Source organism: Leptonychotes weddellii, chromosome 16 (genome assembly GCF_054177405.1).
Source record: "Leptonychotes weddellii isolate Sample4059 chromosome 16, ASM5417740v2, whole genome shotgun sequence".
Taxonomy (NCBI): Eukaryota; Metazoa; Chordata; class Mammalia; order Carnivora; family Phocidae; genus Leptonychotes; species Leptonychotes weddellii.
Genome location: NC_138384.1, coordinates 46,720,179 through 46,732,248, shown reverse-complemented (window position 1 = coordinate 46,732,248; position 12,070 = coordinate 46,720,179). Strand labels below are relative to the sequence as shown.

Below are 12,070 nucleotides of genomic sequence, written 5' to 3'. Positions count from 1 at the left end.
GAAGGCCTCACTGAGCTGAGACCTTAATAATGAGAAGGAGCTGGGGGAAGAGCATCTAGAAGGAGGAAAAGTCGAGTGCAAAAGCTCTGCGGTAGGAAGGAGCTTGGCATTCAGGAACCAGTGAAGAGGCCGGTGTGGCAGGAGCCTGGGGGCAAGGGGAGTGGGGGTGATGAGCTTGCAGAGGTGCCAAGGGCCCATCCTTCCCAGCCCCCCGCTGGGCAGGCCAGGCTTGTGCTGAGGACAGGGTTTGGCTTCCCTCCTGCATATGATGGGAAGCTGGGGGAGCAGGGGAGTGGGGAGTGACGTGATCTGATTTATGGTTTGGAAGCATGGCTCGCTGCCGCAAGCAGTGTGGATTGGAGGGGCTCGGGAGAAAGGAGGGGGAGAGCCAGGAGGAGGTGACTGCAGTGGTCCAGGCCGGAGCCGAGGCACTTGGCTGAATGCTCAGAGCTCCATGCACCCAGCCCTGCGTCTGTCTACTCCACCTCCCAGAGGAAGCTTCCTTGACCACCACCCACCCACCCACCCTTCCTCCTCCCTTCTGCCCTACTGTCTGCCTGTCTGTGAGCAGCTGGAGTCCCCAGCATTGCCCCACCCAGAGCCTGACCTGCAGGAGGCTTCCAGGAAAGTACAGCAAATGAATCCCAGAGCCCCGCCTTCTAGAGTTGCATACACAGTGACATGCATGCTCTTCATATGTGTCCCCACAGACAGGCACACACACTCATTTTCATCTTGGGGCAAAGGCTTGAGGCCAGGATGGGAGATCTGGGGGCAGGAGGCGCCCTAGAGCCTGTGAGTCGTGGAAAGCCTCCTCCAGCAGGGTGCGTGGGCGATGGTGGCCACAGGGTAATAAAAAACCTTATGGAGACCATGCAGTCTCCCTGCTCCCGAGGAGTGGCCAGGAGGAGGAGCAGGGAGCAGGGCCAAGCCCCAAGAACCCCCTGAGGGCAAAGGTTGTGTCCCCAGGATCCCTTGGAGAGCCAACTCCATCCTTTTTTGGCCATCTGAGCTTTTGGCCATGGTGGAAGGAAAGGGCAGGGCGGAAGTGAGCTCTGGAAAGCGGAAAGAGGGGGGTATGTGGGGAGACCCAAGGCGGGATCCAGGCTTTGGAACGTTAGAGGTTTCCGGCCACAGAAGCAGGGCCTCAGGGGAGCCAAGAGAGGCGGGGAGAGACACACACACAGAGGAGCAGAGACCAACAGACGAACAGACGAGTGGACAGAGACAAGAGCTGGGAGAAAAGGGATCAGAGAGAAGCTGGGAGAGGCAGGAACCAGGGGCTAGTGATTTGCACGCACTCCAGTCCCCAGAGACATCCCTCTGCAGCCTTGGGTGCTGCAGAGCCCAGCCTGATGCAGGCAGCCTGGCTGCTTGGGGCCCTGGTGGTCCCTCAGCTCCTGGGCTTCAGCCATGGGGCTCGAGGAGCAGACAGGGAGTGGGAGGGAGTCTGGGGAGGCGCCCAAGAGGAGGAGCGGGAGCGGGAGGCCCTGATGCTGAAGGTGAGTTGCTTAGGACTCTGATGGGGAACTGTGAGCGTTGGGGGGAGGGTATTCCAGGGTTAGGGAAATGGGCAAGGGAGAGTGATGGGGCAGGCTCAAAGGATGGGGATGATGGATTCAGACAAGGGACTCAGGGGCAGAGCTCACTGCTGTAAAGTGGTGGCTGGAGCGCGTGGGGCGTCAGAATGCAGCTGGGTTGGCCCTAACATCCCTTCCCTGCCTCAGCATTTGCAGGAGGCCCTGGGGCTGCCCGCTGGGAGGGGGGACGAAAACCCTGAGGGAACCCCTGAAGACGAAGAGACCTGGGGGACGCAGGAGGACGGTCAGGGGGAGGAAGAGGAGGAAACAACGCAAACCCCCTCTTCTGGCCCTAGCCCCTCTCCCACCCCTGAAGATACCGTCACTTATATCCGTGAGTAATCATTAGCTCCGCCCTGCCCCCAGGCCTCCGCGGTCATTTTCTCAAAAATGAACCGTCCTTTCACTGCCCGGGACCTTTCAATGGCCCAACGCCCAGCCGATGCCCCCACGTCCCTGGGAGCTCCGGGGGCCTGGTCTTGCCTCCCAAGAGCCCGGGGCCACCGGCCCCTACCTTCCAGAAATCCCGAGCGCCGCCCACCCCAACTCTGCCCGCAGAAGCCCTAGATCCCTCCAGGCCCTTTGGTCCCCCAGCTCCGTTCCCTGGGTTCCGTCCAGCGTGCTCCCTGTCTGCCCGCAGTGGGCCGCCTGGCCGGCTTGGACGCAGGCCTGCACCAGCTGCACGTCCGTCTGCACGCGTTGGACACCCGCGTGGTCGAGTTGAATCGGGGGCTGCGGCAGCTGCGGGAGGCGGCAAGCGACACCCGCGACGCCGTGCAAGCCCTGCAGGAGGCGCAGAGCCGCGCGGAGCGCGAGCATGGCCGCTTAGAGGGTGAGTCCGCGCCGCGCCGGGCAGGGAAAGTGGGACGATCCGGGTCAAGTGGAGGACTGGTGGCGGGAGGGGGCCCAGAAACATCTGAAGAGACGTGAGGACCCAGGGTGTTAGGGACGAACGGGTTCCTAGAGATGTGCAGGGTGTTGGCTTATGGGGACTTAGAGTAGCGGGGAGGGTGAATGCGGAGAGTAGGCGCGCGGAGGGGGAGGCCCGCTCCCTACCGCGCGGTGGAGCGTACCCGACTGGGGCCGCGCCACGCCCCTTACAGTCCGGGTCCGGCAGTCTGGCCCCACCCGCAGCGGTCCTAACTCTCCGCCTCTTTGCTCCCCGTGGCTCTGACCCCGCCTCCTCCCAGCCCGGCCCCGGAGGCTTCGACCCCGCCTTCTCCCCGCCCCCGGAGCCCCTAACTCCGCCCCTCCCCGCCCGCAGGCTGCCTGAAGGGGCTGCGCCTTGGCCACAAGTGCTTCCTGCTATCGCGCGACTTCGAGGCGCAGGCGGCGGCGCAGGCGCGTTGCGTGGCACGGGGCGGGAGCCTGGCCCAGCCCGCGGACCGCCAGCAGATGGAGGCGCTCACTCGCTACTTGCGCGCGGCGCTCGCTCCCTACAACTGGCCGGTGTGGCTGGGCGTGCACGACCGGCGCTCCGAGGGACTATACCTCTTCGAGAACGGCCAGCGCGTGTCCTTCTTCGCCTGGCACCGCGCGCCCCGTCCGGAGCCCGGAGCCGGTCCCAGCTCCGCGCCGCACCCGCTCAGCCCTAACCAGCCCAACGGCGGCACGCTCGAGAACTGCGTAGCGCAGGCCTCGGATGACGGCTCCTGGTGGGACCACGACTGCGAACGCCGCCTCTACTACGTCTGCGAGTACCCCTTCTAGCGGGGCCGGTCCTCGCGTCTCCATCCCACCACTCGCCCTTTGGCTGGGCCATTCATCCTGTGAGAAGGCCCTTCCCTCCCTTCCTCCCTGCCCACGGATGGAAGCGTGTTCCCCCGGGCTGGGCGATCCCAGGGGGCCTTCTGCGGAGCCGAGAGCCCTTACTCGCCTGCCTTTCTTGGGAGCGGCGGGCACCAGGCTAAGTTCCACGCCAATAAAGCCTTGTGGAATCTGACTTGAGCGGGCGCTGGAGGCACTTTGGGTCTTTATCTCGTCGCCGGGCAAGCCTGGAAGGGCAAGACCCTGGCCTTCGGATGCCTATCCCGTTCCGCTTTTACAGGTATTATTTGAGCCCCAGAATCAGAATGATGGAGAACACATGTACAGACGTACCCTCATCATCTGCTCCTGCACGTAGATGCCTGGAGTACACCCGTGCACATGCTGCTGTCGCCTCCACCCCCATGGTGTCCCACTCACGGCCTTTGGGACACAGGGCCTGTCAATCATTGTCCAGGCCCTGGCCTTGGTCCTGGTCAAAGAGATCTGCGAAATACAAAGGAGCTAAAGGTTCTGACAAGTCCTGCAGGAAAGAGCCCATTTAATTTTGTTTAATTGGTGTATCTCAAACTCGTTCCACCAGATGGTTCCTTTGCATCATGTAATCTCAGGCCCTGCCCCACTCCCTTTCCCTACGCAGGGGCATGTGTTGAGAAGCAAACTTAACCTGTACAGCCTGGAAACTTGGGTTCCTTCCCAGTGTTTCCTTCCCTGCTCCCTGCCTGCGTGGCCATAAGCCAGTCCCTTCTCCTCTGTGAGCCTCAGTTTCCTCAACTGAACATGGTAACAACCATCCCACCTTGTATTAGCTCTTGCAAAGTTCAGGTGAGCCCAGGAAAGTGAGCATTTCAAAAATGGTTGAATGTGAGTCACATGCTACCTTTCTTTCTCCACCTTTTTCATGCTTTGTTCCCTGAGTCAGAACACTCGGGAGTGGGCCAGCCTGGGCCTCCTCATTGAGGACAGTACTCTTTGAGGGAGGAGCTCTTATTTTGGAGTTACCCAGTGTCTTCCCCCCAATACTGGCAACATGGGCCTGACCCTGATATCATCATGGAGACCAGGCACTGTAGTGTGACCCTGTCTGTCCTTATATCCCTGCCTCTCCTTCACCATGGTACCACCAGCCCAAAATGTCACCATTGGATCCACCACTGGGAGGATTAAGCCATCCCTGTCATCTCCACCCCTGTCATTTCTCAGCCCCACAGCCCCTGTAGGAGTAACGGAATGGGGAATGGTGGGGAGGTGGGGTGGAGTCGGGGCGGGGGGGGGGCTCTGGTCAGGAGGGCTTCAATCAGGGAACTGAAGACCTTGCTCAAAATTCTTCCCCCTCTGAACTTGTTTCCTTGGGTTGGAGAGAGGCAGCAGGACGTCTTCTAGGTGATCAGAGGGCACATTAGGCAGGCATGGATGGGTATCTGCTACTGCCTGGAAGGGGCCCACCATTACAGACCTGGCATTCTGGAAAGTGGGTGGGTGAATGCGGAGCAGTTCAGTGGTTACCTGCCTGGACTCTGGAACCAGACGTCCCAGGTTCTAATCCTGTCTTGGCCACTTACCTACCAGGCACATAAAGTGAGATAAAACCCCTGTGCCTCAGTGTCCCCATCTTGCACATTGGGGGTAAGAATATCTACCTCCTAGAAGAGTGGAAGAGTGCTGGACACAGAGGGGTCCTTGCAACATCAGATCTGACTCTCGTATGGCAACTTTAACCTCACGCTCACCTCTGCATGCTCTGTCCAGACACTGTCTTTGCATATGTACAGATTCTTTCAAGAATTGGCCAGTGTATCACCCTGAACAACCTGCTTCCCCCTTCCCCCAGCAGGGTATGGTGCCCCCCTGTGATGTTCCAGAACTGCTGAGTTCTCTTCTGACTTAAGTAAGCCCTGATCAGCCAGACCGGGGAGCCTCGTTGGGCTGGGCTGGGTATGACCAACTCCGTGCCCCCAGCATCCCCGGGCACAGGGGAGCTCTTTGTAGAAAGGAAGATGCCTGTATGGTGCCATGTTTGGGACCTTGAAATGAGTTCGATCTCTGCTTCTCTTCCTCCCTGGCCTCCCTCAGGCTGAATCAGGAGCTTTCCCTGGGCTCCCACAGAGTTGGGGGCTTTCCTCATCACACCGTCCATTACTCTAGGTGCCACTGTTTGGTCATTGTCATACTAAGCCCAGGGACATAAAGTTATGCGCACACAGAGAGGTGGGGGGCGGGGAGGGGAGTGGAGGGCATTTTGCAAGGACTGTTTAAGCATCATCAGCTCCCCTGTACGCTGCATTCTGGTGTGATTTCCTGACTCAGTTCTGTTCATAGGGATCCTGCTCCGCTCACCTCCGAGAAGCCCTCCCAGGCCTGCCAAAGACCAGCGTTTGCCAATGCCCCCGCCCTAACTCTGCGGAGCACCTGCGGTTTGAGAGCTCGGAGTCGCAGACCAGATAAGGTCTCCTCAGCTGCCTGGGATCGATGCATGAAGAGATTCCAGGGCGGTGGTGGAGGAAGGGCCCAACGCCTGAGATGACCCAGCGGAGGAAGAACCCGGCCGGCACCGGTTTGCCAAGACTACAAGTCCCAGGAGTCCGAGCGGCAGGCCCTCTACCTTCTTCTTAGAACCACGTTTCCCAGAACCATCGGGAACCTCACGCAAGTCCCCTCGAAGTCCCGCCCCCTCCTCCCACGTGAGGCTCGCTTACATTTCGCAGAAAGCATGACAGGTAGGAACTTGGCCCTCTCCAATCAGAGCTCACACCCCTTCTCCCCGGGCCTCGCCCCAAGGTGCTTTGGGAAATGTAGTCCCGTCACGAGTCAGCGGGAAGAAAAATCCGAAGTCGAAGTCTTAACATTCATTTAGGCTTAGACTATACCCAGTGCTCAGACCTTTCCAAGAGTTTTTTAAAAATACGGGTGAATTTCCACGGATAATTGTATATTGATAATAAGCGTCTTTTATTTATTTTTAAAGATTTTATTTATTTGACACAGAGAGAGAGAGAGCACAAGTAGGCAGAGAGGCAGGGAGAGGGAGAGGCAGGCTCCCCGCTGAGCAGGAGGCCGGACGTGGGGCTCGATCCTAGTACCCTGGGAACTTGAGCGGAAGGCAGCCGCTTAACCAACTGAGCCACCCAGGTGCCCCAATAATAAGCGTCTTTTAAAACATAAGTGCAAAAAATAAAATAAAATAAAACATAAGTGCATAGAAAATAAGAGAATGCGTAGAAAATGGTTAAGAAATAGTTCTCAAAATTTGAGTATCTTGAATATGTACTGAATTACAACATAAAATATGTTATAAAAATTCTTCCTTGGCCTCGAAAAAAAATTTCTAAATATTGGTCCAAACTAATTTAGTTTCTTTAAAAAAAAACACATACACACACCTTTTTGTTTGGAAATAATCTCAAGCTTACAGATAACCTGCCCAAATACAAATAGTATCTACCCAGATTTATCTATTGTTAACAATTCACTCCATTGCTTTGGCTTATCATTATTTATCTATCCATCCACCCATCCATCCATTCATCACCCACCCATCCATCCTAACCCAATTACCAGGAATAAATTAAAGTCAGGTTTACTGACCGATTGCAGGGAAGGAGACCACATCCCAAAAGAGAAGCTGTGATCAACTTACAGGATTTGGGGGAAGAGAAGAATTTGGTGAAATTTAGGTGAAACTGGTTTGGTAGCTTCAGAGCAAAGTAGGGATGTGTATAAATGAGTCAACAGTTACGGACTGCAAAGTGGACTCAGGATCCTGTTTCCTTGGAAACTACAAAGTTAAGATAAACGTGGCATGCTATGCCCAGAAACTCTATATAAAGCTCTGCATCAGGGCTGGAAATTGAGGCTCCTTGTCTGTGTCAAAGTGACGTAGATCTTTCGGGAAGAGTGGGCTAAATTTCATTCTTATGGATATGCTTTCAAACAACAAAGTTTCGAAAGCCTATGATTTTAGAGAACAAACTTTCTCAGTAAGATAACAGTAGTTGCTCACAAAGGGGTTGGTTAGGACCCTTTACAGCTGCCGCATATCCCTGGGAGAAATGCTTCTTGTTAACTCCGCAGCTGGCCTTATCTGTGTTTATAGATAGATGGTGGACGGATTTTTACAGTCCGAGCTAGTTTTTGTTTCTCAATACATGCATATATTTTCTGAAGCATGTGTTAGTTGCACACATCATCGCCCTTTACCCTGAATACTTCAGTGTGTATCTCCTAGGAACAGAGATACTCTCTTACTTATCCACAGTAATCAACCTCAATAAACGTAACATGCACTTAATTCTTTTTATCTAATCTCCTGGTGGTCTCTCAGTTTCATCAGTGGGCTCAGATGCTCTCTCTCACAGGACTTTCCCCTGCCAGTTCAGGATCTAGTCTGGGCTCAGGTATTGCATTTTGTTGTCATGTCTCCTTGAATCTGGAACATTTCCATATTTATGATATTGACATTTTGGAAGAACAACCCCCACCTTTTTTCTTTTTTAAATAGAAGTTCCTCACTTGAGTTTGCCTGACGTTTCCTCATGATGATTCAATTCGGGTTATACATTCTCCACCAGAATATACGAGGTGAGGTGTGTCCTTCCTCCTTATGGCCAGTTGAGGGAAGCGCACAGAGCATAGAATGATTTCTTTTGCTTTAGGTCATGTTTCTGTCCTCAGTGGTTCACTTTGAACATGACCCCTCCTGGCTTCGACAGGCTTTTCTGTGCCAGCCCCGTGTTCTTTATTCATTCATTTGAACAACCTCTCCTCTGCTCTAGCCCCAAGCTACCAAGTCCTCCTAAAATGCCAGCTTCTGTCATTCCAGCAGCAAGTTGCTTTTTTCCAAAGCACAGGTGGTTGTGTGAGCCGAGCCAGATGGTGTGTGAGCTTGGGTTTTGCAAGTTCCGGCAGGAGGCAAGTAACCTTCCCTTCTCAGTCTATTTCCACCTACTCCAAACGCAACTGGACTTCAGGTTCTGACCCTGAGCCGTGACGGCTCCTGGCAGCCTTCCGGGCAGGGAGCCAGAGCTGGGGTGGATTTGGAGGACAGAGGTGGCAGGAAGTAGAACACCAGCTCTGCCTTCAAGACAATCTTTTGGGCAATTTTGTAATAGTGGGTACCTGTAAAGTAATATATGTGTAAGGAGACCACCCGTTAATTCACCGCTCGATTTAATACCAGGACGTTGTTATTTACTACTCTTTCCTTGTGCTGTCCTCATGCCCAACTGTAACCACTGTCCTGAATCATGTTTATCCTTCCTCAATTTCCATGATTACTGTAGCACATAGGTGTCCCTGAACAATTTCATTTTGCTTGTTTTTGAGCTTTGTAGCAATGACACAGAGCTGCCATAACAAAGTACCAAAGACAGGGTAGCTCAGACCACAGAAATTTTATTTCTCACAGTTCTGGAAGCTAGAAGTTGAAGATGCACATGTCAGCAGGTTGATTCCTTCTGAGGCTTCTCTCCTTGGCTTGCAGATGGCTGCCTCTTCTCTGTGTCCTCACATGGTCTTTTGTCTGTGCTCAGGCATTCCTGGTGTCTCTCTGTGTGTCCAAATGTCCTCTATAAGGACACCAATCAGCTTGGATTAGGGCCCACTCTAAGGGCTTCATTTTACAGACCTTATTTCAAAATACAGTCACATTCTAAGGTACTGGGGTTAGGGCTTCGACATATGAATCCATAGAGAGGGGCAAAATCTAGCCCATTACCATATCTTACTATATGTAGCTAGCTTTTTTTTCTTTAAGATTTTATTTTTTAATCTCTACGCTCAGCGTGGGGTTCAAACTTACAACCCCTAGCGCCCCGTTTTCTTTTTTTTTTTTAAGAGTAGTTTTAGGTTGACAACAAGGTTGAGAGGAAGGGGGGCACCTGGCTGGCTCAGGTGGTTAAGCGTCTGCCTTCGGCTCAGGTCATGATCTCAGGGTCCTGGGATCAAGCCCTGTGGGCGCAGGCTTCCTGCTCAGCGGGAAGTCTACTTCTCCCTCTCCCTCTCCCTCTGTGATCTCTCTTAAATAAATAAATAAAACATTTTTAAAAAATGTTGAGAGGAAGGTAAGGAGATTTCCCATATACCCCTCACTCCCACACATGCATAGCCTCCCCCGTCATCAACATCCCCCGCTGGAATGGGTACGTTTGCCACGATTGATGAATCTACACATCATCACCTCTCAAAGTTTACCTGAATATTCATTCTTTGTGGTGTACATTCAGTGGGCTTGGACAGATGTAAAATGACATGTCTCCACCATTATAGTATCATACCGTCGCTTAAGAAATTCTTCCCTGGGCGCCTGGGTGGCTCAGTCGGTTAAGCGACTGCCTTCGGCTCAGGTCATGATCCTGGAGTCCCGGGATCGAGTCCCGCATCGGGCTCCCTGCTCGGCAGGGAGTCTGCTTCTCCCTCTGACCCTTCTCCCTCTGACCCTCCTCCCTCTTATGCTCTCTGTCTCTCATTCTCTCTCTCGCAAATAAATAAAATCTTAAAAAAAAAAAAAAAAAAGAAATTCTTCCCTGCCCCCAGGGGTGAAAGATATTCTCTTTCATTCTTAAAGTTTTCCCTTCCACACGAAAGTCTTCAATCCACCTGAAGTTGATTTTTGTGAGGTGTGATGCAGAAATCCAATTTCACTTTTTCCCCTAAGGATAACCAGTGATTTCAACAGCATTTGTTAGATAGTTATCTTTTCCTGATTCTCTGTGTTCCCTGCCCCATCATATTTTAGTATTTGTGGGTCTTTTATGGGGCTCTCTGTCCTGCACATTGGTTAATTCATTTAAGCCTGCATCAAGACCATCCTGTCTCAATAACTATTGCTTTGTATAACATTTCATTACAACTTTATATGAACCCACGTAGCAATTAGAAAAAGAAGTAACACTCCCTAACTCATTTTATGAGGTTACTACAATGTTAATACAAAAAAAAAAAAAGTCAAGGACAGGGGCACCCGGCTGGCTCAATCAGTGGAGTGTGCAACTCTTGATCTTGGGGTTGTGGGTTCGAGTCCCACATTGGGTGTAGAGATTACTTAAAAAAATAAAATCTGAAAAAAATAAAATCTGAAAAAATCAAGAACAGCATAAACAAGGAAAACCACAGTCTATTTCTCTCATGAATAAAAAAAAAAATCCTAAATAAAATATTACCATCTGATTTCATCAATTCATTCATTCTCCACATTCATGGGTTAACAGAGGAAAACCAGATGACAATCTCCACAGATGGAGGAAAAGCATTTGATAAAAACTTGATCCAACAAATAGTTTTTTCTATAATGAGCAATCTAATGCAAACAGTGGGAAAATAAGCAATAAAGCAAATCCACAGAAACAAGAGCAAAACAAGTGACAAAAAAAAGGGAGGGGGCAGAAATCAATGAAATCAAGGGGGGAGAAAAGTCTAACAAAACAAGAAGTTATCTTGATTTTTGATAAAGTTACTGAGATCGATTGACTTTTCGCCAAACCGAATAAGAAAAAAAGAGAGGGGCTACAAATGAAATACAAACCATAAAGTGAATAGTTATAGCTAGGACTGAGATATAAAAAGTAATTAGGGGCACCTGGCTGGCTCAGTTGGTGGAGCATGGAACTCTTGGTGTCGGGGTCACAAGTTCAAGCCCATGGTGTGTAGACTTTGCTTAAAAATAAATGAATAAACTTAAAAAAAAAGTAATTAGATGGTACATGACCAACTATGAGCCAACATTTAAAAACATAGATGAAATGGTTAAATTACTAGAAAAATATAAAATGCCAAAAATTATGCAAAAATCAAGAACTTGAGTAAACCAGTAAGTGCTGGAATATACAAAGTTATAGTCAAAGATTTCCATTCTCTCTCTCTCTCAAAAAAAACCCCAGGGGCACAGATGGTCTTCTAGGTGACTGATATCAAATATTCAAGAAATGCTTAATTTTTATCCTATACACATTATTCCGGAAAATAGAAATCATGTGGAATCTGTCTAGTTCATTTTTGGAAGCTAATGCAACGCTGGTTCTAAAACCAGATAAGGAACATGTACAAGAAAAGAAAATTATAGGTCCATTTCATTTGTGAATGTGGGTGCAAAAATCCTACATCGCATAATAGCCTACTAAATCCAAAACTGTATCATAATTCATCATGATCAGGTAGGATTTATCACTAATTAGCAAGGGTCGTTCAAAATTAAAAAAAAAAAAAATTCTTTCAGTGTAATTCACTAGCAGACCAAGGAAGAAAATGTAATGATTTCTGTCAACGTGGAGAAATAATTTGATAAGGTTTTATATCTATTTATGATTGAAAATTAAAACACTTAGTAAACTAGGAGAAAAAAGGATATTTTCTTAACTTTATAAAGCTTCCAGCAAATACCATAAAAATTTTGGATGCCTTCCTTCTAAGAGCAAGAATGACATTAGAATATCCTCATCACGGCTGTTGCTTAATACAGTACTGTATATAAATCCTGATTAATGGTTTATTTAAAAAGCTATAGGAACAAGTAAGAGATATCAGCAAGGTCCTGAATTACAAGATTAACCTACTCGGGCGCCTGGCTGGCTTAGTCGGTGGAGCGCAAGACTCTTGATCTCTCAGAGTTGTGAGTTTGAGCCCCACATTGGGTGTAGAGATTACTTAAAAAAATAAAAAGTCTTTAAAAAGTCAAACAAAAAACCCCAAGATTAACCTACAAAAATCAATTCCATTTCTCTACACCGACA

General features: G+C 50.3%; 1 protein-coding gene across 1 annotated transcript; it reads left to right on the top strand.

Moving 5' to 3' along the window:
• Positions 1 to 1,106: 1,106 nt before the first annotated feature.
• CLEC11A (C-type lectin domain containing 11A) lies at positions 1,107 to 3,522 on the top strand. Its single transcript, XM_006739737.3, has 4 exons — positions 1,107 to 1,502; positions 1,728 to 1,914; positions 2,221 to 2,412; positions 2,845 to 3,522. Exons 1-4 carry the CDS (start codon positions 1,356 to 1,358, stop codon positions 3,288 to 3,290), a joined length of 972 nt encoding a protein of 323 aa, XP_006739800.1. The 5' UTR covers positions 1,107 to 1,355; the 3' UTR covers positions 3,291 to 3,522.
• The last annotated feature ends 8,548 nt before the right edge of the window (positions 3,523 to 12,070 follow it).